Source organism: Tachyglossus aculeatus, chromosome X4 (genome assembly GCF_015852505.1).
Source record: "Tachyglossus aculeatus isolate mTacAcu1 chromosome X4, mTacAcu1.pri, whole genome shotgun sequence".
Lineage (NCBI taxonomy): Eukaryota > Metazoa > Chordata > Mammalia > Monotremata > Tachyglossidae > Tachyglossus > Tachyglossus aculeatus.
Genome location: NC_052098.1, coordinates 30,115,341 through 30,131,793, shown reverse-complemented (window position 1 = coordinate 30,131,793; position 16,453 = coordinate 30,115,341). Strand labels below are relative to the sequence as shown.

Sequence of the window (16,453 nt, the reverse complement as noted above, 5' to 3'; positions counted from 1 at the left end):
CACTTAAAAGAAGTTCCACAATCATTATTAAATTATTAGATATTTTATAGAATTAGTTTGAACCATTTGATATTCTGGATAATATGAAACATGTCATAATAATACCATGCTTTATTTTATTTATATTCACTATTTTATTTTTCATCCCCTTCACCCCATTTTTGCTTCTTAGCAGCACCTTGCACAAGTAAAGATGGGCATTTTATAACAAATTTCCCCTGTTCAGAGGAAATTTTTCCATATTCTTTTAAAAGGTTTGACCAATGGTTCTCCTATACCATGCTAAGGGTTAGGGCATTTTTTCTTAAATTCGTACCTGTGCTTTCTACCCTCTGTAGAATTACCTTTTATATATAAAAAATTCCTTCAGCCTTTCCTTAAAGGTATCATTTTTCTTCATCATCGCTGACAATTCCTAATGTTCTCCACATCCCTTTTAAGATGCAAAGCCTAAATCTGAATGTTTATCAAAGGTCAAATTTAAAAATTTAATTTAATCCTGGGTTTTCCCGATACAATCCTTTGCAAAACACAGCTCAGTATTCTCACTCCTACAACGTGGATGTAATTGACTAGTGTGAAAGCATTAAGTGCCAAATTACTTTGATGGTAATTTGCATAGAAAATCAATCATCATCAATCGTATTTATTGAGCGCTTACTGTGTGCAGAGCACTGTACTAAGCACTTGGGAAGTACAAGTTGGCAACATAGAGCCAGTCCCTACCCAATAGTGGGCTCACAGTCTAAAAGGGGGAGGTATTACTCCCCCTTGAGTGAGTAATACCACTCTGAGTGCTTACTGTGAGCAAAGCACTGTACTAAGTGCTTGGGAGAGTATGGCAATTTAAAAAATTATACTGCTTCAGATGGGGACTAAAACAAGGGTGCATGATACTAATCTCATTCTTGGGCAAACACAAAGTTATCATCAAGACTAGCATTTTTGAAGCATACCAGATAAAATTAAGATAAAGCAAAAACATAAGGCATTGACTTCTCTGGTATTTTCTAGTCAAAATAACAGTCACACATTGAACATTTTGGTCTGTTATTGCTTTATTGAGTTTTTGCTGAACTCACATGTGCTTTGAAATGGCAGTCACTTTAGACCTATATTAAAAAACATGAAAAGTTTTTTTTTGGCAAAGTCAAGGCAAGTCATGTAGATCAAAATAACATCTGAATACAACCTAAAAGACTTTTTTGTGAATTATACAATTTTTCCCCTTCAAAACATTAAAACCTATTCCTATCATAAAAAGTTGCCCTAGTTCATCACAGAACTCTATAATAACCTTAAAAACCTCAATTTTAAAATAGTCACTGAATACTTTACAGAAAAAAAGAACGCAATATGGCTTTACAAAATTTTAACTTCTAGTATATACACTTTAATTTAGAAAAAAACTACAAGTATTTAAATATTAACATTGTTGGCTTCCCTTAACTTAAAATTGCACCATTAAATGAGTTTGCACAGTATTTGGACAAACAAATTATTTTGTTATAAAGTCCCAACTCAGAAATCCTCCAATAGGTTTTCGTAGAAAGAAAGAAAAGCCTTCCCTGAAAATAATCAGCATCATAAAACAGTGACATTTAAGTCTTTTTCAGATAAGTCCTTGGAGACTGATCGTTAAGATGCTTTGACAGTCTTCATATCATTCGCAGTGTCTCTGGAAAATGATCTCTAAATTATGTTTTAAAGATGGTGGCCAGCCTGATGGATCAGTTCATTGCTGAAGTTTCCTCACCTATACAGGCTTTGCTTAATGGCTCAGCTGACTTAGCTTCACTGTCTTGGTGTAAGTTTTTAGAGCTTGAATCAATGCTGCCTTTGGCGCAGCTGGAATTTAATCATTTGAGGTTTCCTGGAGTGGAAGATCATCTAAAGGCTCAGTGGCATTATCAAAGCCATTACTGCGAATAGCAATATCACAGTCTGCTCGTATGTTAGCGTCAGCTAATAGTGTCGGTGCATCCTTATTTTCATTTGGTCCCACAGTAGAGGAGACGAAATCAGCCTGTTTTTCACTTAGTTGATTTTTACCAAGCCAAGAAGTATTATTGCCACATCTGGTATTTTCTTTCTCTTCTGAATCCACATCACTATCAATATAAATTGTAATCACAGATGGAGATGAATGGGATGAGTTTCCTATGTGCTTTTTCTTTTCTTTTTTCTTTTTAGGAAGACAAACTGTGTTAACAGTTGCCCCTTCATAAACTATCTCTACACTTAGGCTCCGTGGCCTCTTTTTGTTTCTTTCGTCTCTTTTCTGTATGCTCATAGGATTCTCTGAAAGGCCAATTTCATTTTTGTAGGAGTTCTCAAACTTGGATGAAGGTCTCCGGGAACAGTCTTCCTCATCTGATAGAGAATCTTCCTGAATTGGCCCAGTTGTTCCATGGTAATCCTCTAAGTGTCGAGTTTTGTATTTTCTCTTTCCCCCTGGCTTTTCAACTCTTACCCTGTCAGACCCTACATACGGGTGTCTAGATCTAGTGTTGGACCTACTTCTGGATCTTTGTCTTTCATGGTGGTGAGATCTGTCTTCACTGTGATGATTTTGATTCCTGGCATTTGCCCGTCCTTCAAAAAAAGACTGGGTGCTAAATTCAGAACTAAAATGCTGCCTGGGATAATTTGCTCTACTCAAAGCCCTTCTCCCAAATGATGATTCAGAGCGTCCCCTGACCCAGTTTCTACTAAGATATCTATTCCCATAAGTATCTTTAAAGGTATAATGATCATAGTCTCTGCTTCTTGATCTTCTTTTACTATGACCCCTGCTTCGGGATCTTGATCTGTTTTCCCTACTTGGAAACACTCTCTTGCTCTTTCTGGACAGACTACGCTCTCTAGTTCTCATCCGCTTTTTCAGTCGTTTACTTTTAGACCTACTGCTGCTGCTCCTTCTTCTAACATGTTTATTGTTCTTTCTACGATGTTTGCTGCGGCCCCTCTTTCCTCGTCCGTGCTTGCTGTCCTGAGAATGTGAATCAGAACTCCTTTCTCGCTTTCTGGATTGGATGCTCACGGAATCCTTTTGGTATTTTATTGCCGAAGAGCTCTCCCCATTCCTGGGAGAAGACGAAGCTGACTCTTTATCTTTGTCCTTTTTTGAGGTTACTTTCTGATCAGAGGATGAGGTATCAGGCTTATGGCATTTTACTATGTGCTCATCTTTAGAAACAACTGACTGTGTTTCATTAGAACAGCTGCTAGCATCGCTATTGCTGTCACTCTGAAATGGCACTTCCCCTTGTTTCTTCACAGCGTCGGCTTTTCCTTCAAAAATAGAGTCTGAAGAATCCGAGGACAGTTCAACAAGTTCCGGGGTTCTCTCAGCTAATGGTTTGACATACCCAACAATGACACAGTCTTCACTCAAATCCTGACTTGTTTCTCCCTGTACATAGGAATTGGTTTCACCTCTTACTGGTTCCTCACCTGAACTTTCAAAACTATCAAAAGATGAAGAAGTTGTATGAACATTTTTTGCCGTAGAGTAGGATGGTCCTGGAGTTTCATCGTCCCAGGGTGCCTGCGTAACAGCGGTTGTTGGTTCTTTCAAATTTAGCTCCTGGGTTTCAGCTTCATCTGCAGATATCATAATAACTGAAGAATCAGATTGGCTTCCTTCCTCATGAGGCGGAGCAGGATCTTCATAATTAGCATGCAAGTCATAAGCCTCTATGTTAAAAGGAGATCGAGCAAAACTGATAAATTCATGGAGAAAATGCCCAGTTCGATTAAGTAAAAATGGCTTCAGTTCATCAATAAAGGCCTGGCTCTCCAAATCATAACGAGTAACATTACTCATAATGATATGCTGAACGATATTTACTAGAGACCCATGGGCACCAAAGAGAACCGTTAGTTCCCGCTTTAACCACGGCACTAATCTGTGCAGGCAAGCAGGATTTCTTCGGAAGAATTCAGATGAAATATCCCTGAAGCGGCCACCATCTTCAACACTTTGAACCCGCATACCACGGCGATAGAGAGATCTTCGGAACCTAATAACTTCTTGCTCTTGGATTTGTGGTAGGGACCTTGCTTCGGCTTGTAATCTTGCTACAAACTGTCTCAGTATATGTTGAATGTCATTGTTTCTCTCTCTTGGTGGAATGGACAGTCTTTCCAAGAGTACTCCATTTCCTTGTGGCCTTCGGAAAGAGGCACCACGATCCCTTATCATAGTAGTACGGTAGCGAAATCTCTGCCCGCCGGGATTGGAAAATGAGTCATTTTGGGTGGGTTGGAGTACATATTCCTTAAAGTCATCTTCAGCCCTTACGGAATGAAAAATCGAGTGAAAAGGCTGTTTGCAAAGAGGACACTCAGCTTTGTTTTTAGACCATTCCTGTACACAGCGAAAACAAAACCTATGAAAGCACAGATCTAGGTAAGCCATATTTTCAAACCCATCCAAGCAGATAGGGCATTTATCAGGGGAAGTATCTAGTGGGAGTTTCTTCTGTAACCCGCTTGGGCCAGGCTGAGGGGAAAAGCTGTTCTCCACTCTAAAATCCTCAGTTGTAGAAGTCATATTCTGTAAAGGGAGAGAGAGGGGGAGAGATATGGGGGGGGGGGGGGGGGGGGGAATACATTAGTAAATTAGGTTACTATTTTCTCAATCAAATAAGAACTGTGAAATAATGAAAACAGCAGCAAATGAAATCTAGAAACCTCTATAAGTTCAAAGTTGAAAATAATCAGAATGATTTAACAATCTGTTCGAATAACCCAACAGGCCAACCCTTTGGTCCAAAAAGCAAGTATTGGCTGCTCTTAAATCTTAAAAGATTTTCCTAGATTTTAAGAAGCAGGAAGTGTAAAAGAAGTCTTTGAATTCTGGAAGTAAATACTGTACTTAAAAAAGTACACAGGACAGAAAAATGTAGGACTCAGGAGATTTGTCTTTTGTACATATGTATAATTTTATTTTATGTATTTGTATATTCAATTGTCTGTCCAGCACCTTCATCTTGGTGTGTTTATCCTGCTTCCTACTTTATATTTATCCTTCCCTGTATCCATTAACCTGTAAGTTCCTTGAGGGCAGGGAATACATCTCTCGGTACTTGTATACTCTCCCAAGTGTTTAGTACAGTGTCTGGCACTTAGTATGGGGCTTAATAAATGCCACTGATTGAGACAAGCCGTTTTTTTCTTCTCCTCCAGAATAAGAAAACATGTAAGAACAGCTAGTAAAGACAAACAGGTCTCATGAATCCATGGCATGAGAACCACCACCATTTTGCCCCCTTGTCCCTACCAGGCCCCTATTTGCTTTGTCCCTTTACCCCTTAGTTTTCCGCACTTCACTTGTGCCAGTCATTATAGCTTCTCTTCCTCATCTGTATTCATTCATTCAATAGTATGAAGCACCTACTGTGTGTAAAGCACTGTATTAAGTCTGGGGAAAAAGTATGCAGGGGAGAATCAGACACGGTTCCTGATCCACAAGGGGCTCACAATCTAAGAATCAGGGAGGGGAGGGGAGACGTACAACCGACACATAAGGAAGGATGAAACACGATCACAAAAACCAACATATAAAGACAAGCACAGTGATAAATCTGATAAAAGCAATAGAGCGTTGTGGCTTAAGGGGCAGTTTCGGGTTCCTCATGGGTCAGGCAGGGCTGTTTAGAATCCATCAGGCACAGTTGTAGCCACGGCCTTCTCCATGTTCTAGAAGTGGAGAAGGTCTCTCACTACTGCTGCTGCTTTTTCCTCACCCTGGCCAGCTGAAGAAGAAGGGGCTGATGGGAATCCGATGGCGCTGGGGCTGGGTAGCCTCTCTCCTATGCAGCAGACCTCAATGTTCCAGGGTGAAGGGACAGGCTGGGGCCTGACACCAGTGTTGCTTCCTCAACTTGGCAGACTGGAGAAGGGTCTTTTTTGTCCCACCAGTTTCAAGCCTCTTCTTTTTCCATCTCCTTTCCTTCTGTGCACTGCAGTCAGCAGCTAGTGCCTTCTGGAATTCATGATTTCTTGATCAGCAAAATTTGACTTTTCTCAGTTTGTTTTTATTGGTTTCTTCTCCATCGCAATTCTCTTCTCAGCCATCTGCAGTCTAGAACCACATTCACCAAGCTCTTCCAATGACCTCATTTTGGCCAAGTCCAACAGGCTCTACTCTGTCCTAGTCCTGTAGGACCTCTTGGATGCCCCTGACAGTTAACCATTTCCTTCTCTTAGACATTCTCTCTGGCCTTGGTTTCACTAATACAACACCCTCTGGGTTCTCTTCCTATCTCTTGGACCACTCCTCAGCCTCATGGGCTGGCTCTTCTCTTCTCACCCTTTAGCTGTGGGTTTCTTCACAAGGCTTCACCCTACAAATGTTCTCTCATCAGCCCACATTCAGATGACTCCAAAATCTACCTCACTAAGGCCTAACCTTTCACCCACTTTACAATCACATTTCCTCCAAGACATGCTCACATGAATGATGATGATGGCATTTATTAAGCGCTTACTATGTGCAAGGCACTGTTCTAAGCACTGGGGCCCTGTTCCAGCGATTCTATCAGTACCAGAAACTCAATATAGAAAAAACTGAACACTTCAACCTTCCCTCCTAAACCTCCTCCTCCTCCCTTTCCAACCAGTTGTCAACACCATCATCCTTCTTGTTTCAACAGCTCACAACCCCGTCAATCATCTTTGACTCTTGTCTGGGTCTTGACCTCTTTCACCTCACATTTGGCTTGCCTCTAAATCCCACCAGCTTTTCCTGGCTCTGTTCTTTCCTCTCCATCCTTATGGTCACCACCACTCTGGTCAAAGCCCTCATCACCTCCTGGCAGGACTACTGCAGCAGCCGCCTTGCTGTAGGTCTCTCAGCGCCCAGTCTCTCTCCCCTTACCAGTCTATCCTACACTCTGCTGCCCAGATCATCTTCCTAAAATGCCATTCAGAATACATCATTACACCTCTCAAAAATCTCTAATGGCTACTCATTTTCCCCACATCACACTCCAAAACATGGAATTCCCCTGCGTCAAACTCCAACACATGGAAATCAAGGTTCCCCTAATCAGCTTCCTGCTCAATTTTCTTGCTACTTGCTGCTTCAACTAGAACCCTTTGCTCCTCCTAAGCAAAATCAGCTACATATCACTTCAAGTCTTCCATCGCTGACTCATTGGGCTTACCCTTCCTCCTGAATGGAACTTCCCCTCACCTCAAATCTACCAAGACACATGCCTCCCCAACTTCAGTATAGTCTACCACTGTCATTCTGCCCTCCTGGCTTGCAAGTGCCCCCTTGCAGTTCTTACAAATCACCTCCCCCAGGAGGCAACTGATCCCCACCTCTATGATTGGGTCATCCCAGCAAACCACCCTTAGCACTGATATGTGTATCTGTCCATTTCACTTTTTCCTTTTTTTGCTTAATAATATAATAATAATAACAATAATAATGGTATCTGTTAAGTGCTTGTGTGCGAGGCACTGTTCTAAGCACTGCAGTGGATACAAGTAAATCGGGTTGGACACAGTCCCTGCCCAACATGGGGCTCACAGTCTCAATCCCCATTTTCCAGATAAGGTAACTGAGGCACAGAGGAAATGAAGTGACTTGCCCAAGGTCACACAGCAGACAAGTGGCAGAGTCAGAATTAGAACCCATGACCTTCTGACTTCCAGACCCATGCTCTATTCACTATGCCATGCTACTTCTCCTTACTTACTTTTGTTATTACTAGTTGTATCTGTGCTTTCTCTCTTGTTCTGATTGTATGCATACTATAGATGTCTGCTTGTCTCCCCATTAAATTGGAAATTTCTCCTAGGGCAGGAACCATATCTTCTACTTTTATCGTATCTACAAATTGCCTACTATGGTTCTCTGCACAGAATACGCAATCAATAAATTCTGACAATGATGAGGATGCTGGTGGTGGTAATACTCTGCCCCGTGCATATGAGTGAGGCTGAATAGCCCGATGCATGACTGACACCTTCTTCCACACCATGGACTCATTATATAACATTTGTCCGGTTTTTGCAGCTCTCTTTTAGTATCTCAAAGTCTCTGCTCAAGAAGCACAAACCTTTCCTGATTTCTGCCCACCGGGATGGTCTGTCTGCTACAGTGGTCTCCCAATATAGTCTACCGCTAGGTCATTCTGCCCTCCTGGCTCGCAAGTGCCCCCTTGCAGTTTCTTCTTCAGCAGATGTTTTGATATCCTGTTGTCCATTCTCCTCACATGCTCCACCCTGAAAAGTTATGTTGCTATGAGCATTGCTTTCAGGCTGGTGAGCTGACTGCATTCCAGGACCTCATTGCTGGTAGTAGAGGCGTCCATCAGTTCAAAGATAACACTGCCGATGATAAGACTTCATCCACGGGTATATCCATCCACTAGACTGTAAGCTCCTCGAAGGCAGGGATCATGTCTACCAACTCTTTTGCATTGTACTTTCCCAAGCATTCAATAAATACCACTGATAGATAGACTCTCTTCCACATTTACACACTTTGTCTGTGAAAATACAGTAGTGCACATTTTCTGTTCCCTTACCATTTTGGGTGAGCTTTGCTCACCCACCAATGGTTGAGGGGTTGGGAAGAAGATGTGTTCTACCATCAGCAGGCCATGCACATTAATTGTTTTGGCACCAGTGATAATGGTTTGAACTGAGCCATCCACACTTTCTGGCCTGGTTCCCAATATGTCCAGCAGCACGCACTGGGAGCAGCTGGTAGGGCAAACGGGTGCAGTCTGTAGCCACAGAATAGAACACGTCTGAGATGTTGAGAGCAACAGACACTACTGTGCCCTGACCCGTCTGGTAAGCCATGGTTAGGCGTGAAAATCAGATTGGGTAATTAAGAGTTAGAGGATCATTTCCAATTTCTGCAAAAAATAAAGGGAAAAGCAACAAACAAAAAAACAAATCACAAAGCACAATAGCAGCTACAAAAACAATTATACAGTTGCCCCCTGCGCAACTAGAAAGATCAGAGCAGGAAAAGAGCAGGATCATCAGAGCAAGACATACACAGGCAAGGGCAGTTGTTTTATGGGGCGGCACGGCATCACCAGGTTGTGTCCAACCTGATTTGCATGTATCCACCCCAGCGCTTAGAACAGTGCTTGACACATAGTAAGTGCTTAATAAGTATTATTATTATCACTCTGCCTCTTGGCAGGTCTGCAGGGTTGAGATCCCAGCAACTGTCTGACTGTGAAACCACCCTCTCATTGGCTACCGCTCCAATGAGCTTACTGCTCCGAAACAAGGTGAACCTAGGTCCTGTCTCCAAGAGTCACCTTTCATCAGGCCTTCACAGAGCTTCACCCATGCCTGGGACGTCAACTCCACACTTGGCCAGTCCACGTGTTACAAGGGACACCGTAACCGTAATTCTGGGTGAGGAATTCTCATCACAGTAACCTTATCAGAGGGGGAACAATATGGAAGTGGCACTTGCAGATGGCAAAGGAGTAGGGTGAAAAAAGTTAAAAGCCACACCACACCAGCAAGGAAGCCAGGAATGGACGGGGCATGGGGGGGGAAGCATGATTCCTTAAAAGCCCCCTTTACTGTGTCAGGCCAGTGGAAAGATATAGAGAGAGCTGCTTTAACCTGCTTACTAACCTCCTGTTGGTAGATCAAGTTTGTACAGTATTGTGAGACCTTCACTTCCAATGTATGGAATGTTGACAATCGTCATTATCAATCATCAATGGTATTTATTGAGCACTTACTGTGTGCAGAGCACTGTATTAAGCACTTGGGAGAGTACAATACAACAGAGTTGGTAGAAGCATTCCCTGCCCACAAGCTTACAGTCTAGAGGTGGGGACAAACATTATTATAAATAACATAGAATATATAATTATAGATGGACACATAAGTGCTGTGGGGTTGAGAGTGGGGCAAATATCAAATGTCCAAAGGTCAAAAGGGATTTGGTTATAGCACTGCTGGTTGCAGACTGTGAAAGAGAGGGAAAACCAAAAAAAGGAATTGCAGATATGTGGAGTCCACACATCTTCATTTTAGCCAGGGAGCCCCACACTCTCCCAGAAGCCTTCCCTCTTTCCCGGGGTAGGCCAGCATAAGGACGTGGAGGTTAAAAAGAAAAGGAACAGAGAGAGGGGAATTGGGAGTTACCCCACTTACTATCCTTCTGCTCCTAATCCTGGGTCACGGGCCTGTCATCTTGTCTTGCCATTTGACACAGAGTATTGTTCTTCACTGGCGCTGGCAAGTTACTCAAGAATGTGGATGTCTTCTGGGATAGGCCCTGGTCGCAGCACAAACCAAAGCCACTACTGCAAAAACAACTCAAGTGCATGCCTGTCCTGTCGGTGGTAGGATATACCTTTTCCGTCTTTATAACTACTGATGCCTGATTAATGCTCACTAGAATGGCAAGAGGCCAGAAAGAATGCACTACTCCATTTTCATGGACAAAGGGTGCAAGGATGTTCTTCAAAGACACTCATATTCATGAATGCAGCCTTGCTATTGGTACCGTCATCCTCTAACTGAAGAACAACTCTACTAGGCCTCCTGGTAATGTAAAGATTGGACACCTCTATAGTTTTAACTAAGGGCATTCAATTTTTCTTCATGTAACAAATGTATAAAATGCACAATTTTGCCACCACTCCCCAAATTAAGATTATTACACTTGGACAGAAGCTATTTTTCATATTATAAATAACTAATACAAACCGAAACTGTTTAAGCACTCAGATAATAGAAGAACCTTTGAAAATTCACAAAATACCACCAAATGTAATAAAAGTAGACTACAAAATAGACTACTTCCTCATTTTGGGGCTGTCCACGTTACCCAAAAGTACCACTGTTGTTTCTTCTGTAAAGTTACATCAACAAAAGAAAATACACTCACGTTTTAATAATGTCTACACTTAATAATTTAAATGTTTTACAAGACCACCTCACTGAATTTGGTTTGGAGCACTATATCATTATAAAAAGTCATAAGTCAATGTTTTCTCCCCACAGTGACCCCTTGAGAACTCCATCATTCTAGACCAGGGCCCTAAATCTCTTCTCTGGCATTTGAGAATTAAGTTGGTACAGTTTGGAGGACCCCTGATAATAAGAGATCCCCATTAAAAAAAAAATTCAACACCTGGTCTACTTTGCTCTGGCACTCAAAAGTTGTTCATGGCTGTGCCAGATTTAGAACCATCAGGGACTGTGTCTGATCTGATTATCTCGTGTAGCACTATCCCATAACCCCAGATCCTAGCACAATGCATTGTGCTTTGGCACATAGTAAGCACATAATGAATACTAGAGTTAGATACCAAAATGATATATTGTGTACCTAGATATATTATGAACCTCAAATCAGGCACTAAATGCAATTCACAACTAGTACTGAGGGAACCTACTTGGGACACTCAATTTCGCAGCCGAAAGAAAATTCCCGTTACCAGATTAGGAATAAGCTTTTTCAGACCATAAAGATAATGCTGAACTGCAGCCAACTAGAAAAGACTTTAAAAACGGATAACCTACTTGGTAACATTTTTATATTTTACTAGCATTTTATCAGGATAGCTCCAGGATGTCATCAGTATAGACATAGGAAACAAAAACCAAGACAAAAAACAATTTTGTCACTAAATAAAAAAAGCATTGCTCTGCCACTACATGTCAACCCAGACCTTAAAGACATAATACAGAGAAGGTACAGAAAAAAGCAAGATTAAAAAAAAAGATCAAAGGGATGAAACAGCTCTTAGATGAGAAGAAACTAAAAAGACTAGGACTCTTCAATCCAAAAAGACAGAGGTTGAGGAGGAACAAGACTGACACCTGCAAAAGCATAAAGGATGAGCACGGGGCATTGCTGGCTGTTCATCAACACCAGAATGAGGAGTCCCCCAGTGAAGCTGAAGGTGGTAGGTTCAAAAGATACAAAAATGAACATCCCCCCCCCCCCCCACCCAGCAGGTGGCAAGCATAAGTAATTCATTATCACAGAGCTGTGCAGGCTAAAAATATCACTGGTTTCATGAATTATTAAAAGAAGAGAGATGGAGAGGGAAAATTTAGGGATGTTCAAAGGTTAGAGAGGTAGATGATAATTCCAGGGAAGGTCATTAGAGGCAAAGTTAAGGGATGAAGGTACATCCCTAATTAGAGGAGGATGACAGTAAGGAGGATAACCATCAATCTGTTCCTCCAAGCATTCTGGGGACACTCTGGTCAAAAGACTGGCTTGTTGGATCATTGGTCTGACCCAGTAATGGTGTTCTTCTGTGTTTATGTTCCAGCATGCAAGTTGACAAAAGGCATAATGGTATTTTCCCTCCTTCACATGCCTCCGCAACCCAGCAACATATAAACGTAAGACCACGGTGTAGCCTAATGGAAAGAACAAGAACCCAGGTCTGGGACATAAGAGAGCTGAGTTCAAGTTCGGCCACTGGTCTGCTGCGTCACCTCAGATAAGGTAATTCACTTCTCTGTACCATAGTTTACTCATCTGTACAATGAGACATCTGCTCACATACCTCACCGGGATGTTGTGTGGCTAAAATGAGATGATTAATGCAAAATAGAGATTTGCATACACAGACCACCCACCCGCACCCACCCTGAACCCTGGAAAAAAAAAAGTCTACTTACCCAGGCTGACCCCCAACTTTGCTGCAGATACCCATGGATCAGGCAAAGTAAACTGCAGGTCTCTACTGAAGGAGAGCTGCCTACGTATGGGTAGAAGGGTACTCAGGCAGCCACCCTGTCAATTCTCCCTTCGAGGCAAGCTGGTGTGGGCCAACGCAGAAGGGGCAGGCCGAGGTGGGCAAAAGGGGAAAAAGAAGGGAGAAGGGGAGGGCAGCATGCGGCCCAGACCCGGCCATTACTTACCCGGGGCATTCTGACAGAGGCAGCTGCTCATTCATTCATTCATTCATTCACTCACTCAAACGGCACCAGTTGTCCTTACCCACACCCAACGTGTACCTGCTTCCTGACACTGATCACTGGACCTGACCGGCAACTTCATGGCAGAAAGCTGTGGGTCAGGCCAGCTGAACTGCATGTCTCTGTTGCAGGGCGGCTGCCTATGTTTGGGCAGAAAGGTCTATAGGCAGCCATCCTGTCATCCTCCCTTCAAAGCCAGGTGGTGTGGGTCAGTGCAGAAAGGGCGGGTGGGGGTGGGCTGGATGGGCAGCCTCAGGATGGGCTGCAGCACAATCTCAGCCATTACTTACCTGGGGCATCCTGAAAGAGGTGGTTGCTCATTCATTCATTCAACCACGCTCCAGCCAACCTAACACACACCCAACCAGTACCTGCATCCTGACTTGGATAATGGGATCTGCCCCACAATTTTGCTGCAGGTACCCGTGGGTCAGGCTGGCTAAACCGAGGGTCTCGATTAAGGGACAGCCGCCTACGTAAAGGCAGAGGGGTACTTAGGCAGCCACGCTGCCACCCCCTCCTAGTGGCGTGGGCCGAGAAGGGGGGGGAAGGCGTGAAAAAGAAAGAGAGGGGAGGGCAGCACAGGGGCTGCAGCACAGTCTGGGCCATTACTTACCAGGGGCATCCTGATAGAGGTGGTTGTTCGTTCGTTCATTCATTCATTCAGTCAGTCACTCATTCATTCATTCATTCCACACAACCCCAACCATCCTGGCCCACATCCCGAAACTGATAACCAGATCTGATCCGCAACTCTGCTGCAGATACTCCTGGGTGGGCTAAAGTGTGAATATCCAGGTTTCTAACGTGAAAGCGCTTTGGAAAAATAAAAGTGCTAAACGCATTTAAGGTATCATTACCACTAGCATTTATTAAGCGCTTACAGTGTGCAAAAGCGGGTGTCAAGCACTAGCGTGATTACAAGAAAATCAATTCAGGCACAGTCCCTGGACCACGAGGGGCTCCCAATCTAAAGTAAGGGAGGACCAGACACATAGAACAGTAAGAATCGTAACCCAAACAACAATGAAAACAAGTCGATAATTAATGCAACAACAGTACAACGTGTCAGTTAAACTAAACGACGGTCAGAGGGAGCAATCTTTCAGTCCTTGGGAAGAAACTGCCACAGCCATCCCAGAGTTCTACAAGTTGGGGAACAGGTTTCTGTCCCCCCTTCGCTCCTGCGAAGGGGGAAGCTGCAGTGTCAGGAAGGAGGGTGGGGGGCTGCCCCCAGCGTCAGGCAGCCCTTCACAGACCCCAGAGCCCCAAGTGTTATGAAGACTCTGGACGACGTGGGCCCCAACTTCGGCCCACCCTCCATTCCCGCTGAGGGGAAAGAGGGGAGTGAGGCTTGGCTCCCAGTGTCAGTGTCAGTCAGGAAGAAGGAGGCTGCCCCGGGCATCGGATGGATCCCGTAGCCCCGGTGGTAGGGAGGTAAGCGAGTCTCAGCTTCTGCCCGCTCCCACGGTGTCGAGTGGGAAGAGGGAGGCTGTCCTATGCTAGTTTAAGGAATTCTGATGTAGCTATACTATCGTTCAAGATAGAAAAACCACAGACAAGTTATTGTGTTTTCCAAAAGAGCGAACTATAAGAAAAAAAACGAGATTTGATCATCTGCTACTGCATCATGAATCCCCAAATCAGTTCATAAATACACTTACACAGAGTTGTCAGATTCCCTACAGAAATGAACTACATACAGCAAAATTGCAATTGAAACTTTAAACAAAAACCACATGGAAGCAGAGTTGTAACATGCCTATTAAGATGGCTCACCCCTAGGGGCTACCAGTTACTTATTCAGAACATAGATGCCCGACACAAATAAATGTGATCAAGTAAAGCATTGTCTGATATACTCTCTTAAAACGGCTTAAGACATGCAGCAAGGCACAGGCACGTGTGATTGTTGTCTGTCGCCAACTCTGCCGCTCCCCTCCTCCTTTTTAAATCGTGAGCCCCTTGGGGGTGAGGGATCGTTCTCAATGCCTCATCTCCTCGTCAGCGCCGATAACGTGCTCTGTCGTATCCTACTCTCCCAAGCGCTTAGTAGTACTCTGCACACCGTGAAAGCTCAATAAATGCCACTGATCGATTGCTAGTAGGCACTTAAAAAAGAATCTGCTACTACGATTGCTCCTGAGGACATATCGTTTGAGTGCCTGTATTTTCTCCAACCTCACCTACGGTTGAGAAGTAGCGTGACTCGGTGGAACGAGCACGGGCTTGGGGGTCAGAGGTCATGGGTTCAAATCCCGGCTCCGCCAATTGTCAGCTGTGCAAGTCACTTAACTTCTCTGTGCCTCAGTTACCTCATCTGTAAAATGGGGATTAAGACTGTGAGCCTCATGTAGGACAACCTGATCACCCTGTAACCTCCCCGACGCTTAGAACAGTGCTTTGCACATAGTAAGCGCTTAATAAATGCCATTATTACGGGTTTGAGCTAAGCGCCCACCTACGTAAACTGACGTAGAAACCACTGAAATGAGCAGTCTCAAGTGCTGCTTCAGGCAACCCAGTTTCCCCGGGGTGGGATTCCTCTTTCTTTTTCGAATTCCTGCCCATCCCGCCCCGACCGCCCTCCATCCCCAACTCCGGGCGCAAACGCAAAGTCCATAGGTGGCGGGCATTCAACTGTCTGGCCCTCCCTCCACCTGAGATCGTTGCCAGGTTCCGTTAAGGGGGCCCGACAGGCGCCTAGGCCTCCGGTCGCCCCCCCTCCCCGCCCCAACCCTCCTTAGCACAACCAAGCAAGCCGGAGTTCGACGGGGCGTGAGGCCCAACGAAGTGCGGGAAGAGTCCCAAAGAAACAACCCTCCCTCCCTCCGCCTCCGCACAACTCCCCTGCCACCACAGCCGCTCGGTCCGTCCCCCATTGCGACCCCGGCCCTAGGCATTCGTGGGGGGCCCGCTCCCCGGGTCGCCGGCCTGAGGCGGAGTCCGACCCTCCCTCGAGCCCTTTCGCTTACCTCTGAAAAAGAGTCGTCTCTTACCGGATCGGGGGCAGACTCTGCCCGAGTCAGACTGCTCCCCGGGACTTCGGTTGGGGGTCTTTCTTCCTCATTGGCCGGCGATCCTTCATGGCCCTGGCTTCTCCGTTGCCCCAGCAGAGATCTGATCGCTGCTCCGGCCAAGTGGATTTCCCTTGCCTTATCCAGGATCTCTTCCTGTCTCGAGTGGGAAATCCTTCCCACTGCAAGCCCGGAGAACCTCCCGTTCAACGGCCGAAGGGCGAGCGACTCTCTCTCCCAACAATGAATGCGAACCCCCGCAGCCGGAACGGCAGCCCCCACAGCTGCTCCGTTTCCAGAAGCGCTTATCGCCGTTAGAGCCGACGACGACCCCTCTGACGCAGAGGCGCTGACCATCAATGGGAGGGCGGGGGGCGGGACGTCACGCGCGCGCCCTCCTCAAATCCTATGACACAATATCCGCCCTCCCTATCACCGCCCTCAGGGCCCCGCCCCCGCGCCCATGTTGCCTGGCAGCGCGAGCC

The 16,453-nt window shown here is 44.8% G+C and overlaps 1 protein-coding gene across 1 annotated transcript; it reads right to left on the bottom strand.

Annotated features, from left to right (window-relative positions):
- Positions 1-1,051: 1,051 nt before the first annotated feature.
- On the bottom strand, positions 1,052-16,000 carry TOPORS (TOP1 binding arginine/serine rich protein, E3 ubiquitin ligase). Its single transcript, XM_038769904.1, has 2 exons — positions 15,927-16,000; positions 1,052-4,561 (listed from the first exon to the last, which is right to left on the bottom strand). Exon 2 carries the CDS (start codon positions 4,556-4,558, stop codon positions 1,856-1,858), a length of 2,703 nt encoding a protein of 900 aa, XP_038625832.1. The 5' UTR covers positions 4,559-4,561; positions 15,927-16,000; the 3' UTR covers positions 1,052-1,855.
- Between the last annotated feature and the right edge of the window lie 453 nt (positions 16,001-16,453).

Excerpts from the sequence above, each read along its gene's own strand:
- TOPORS (XM_038769904.1), bottom strand. The coding sequence starts at position 4,558 with ATGACTTCTACAACTGAGGATTTTAGAGTGGAGAACAGCTTTTCCCCT.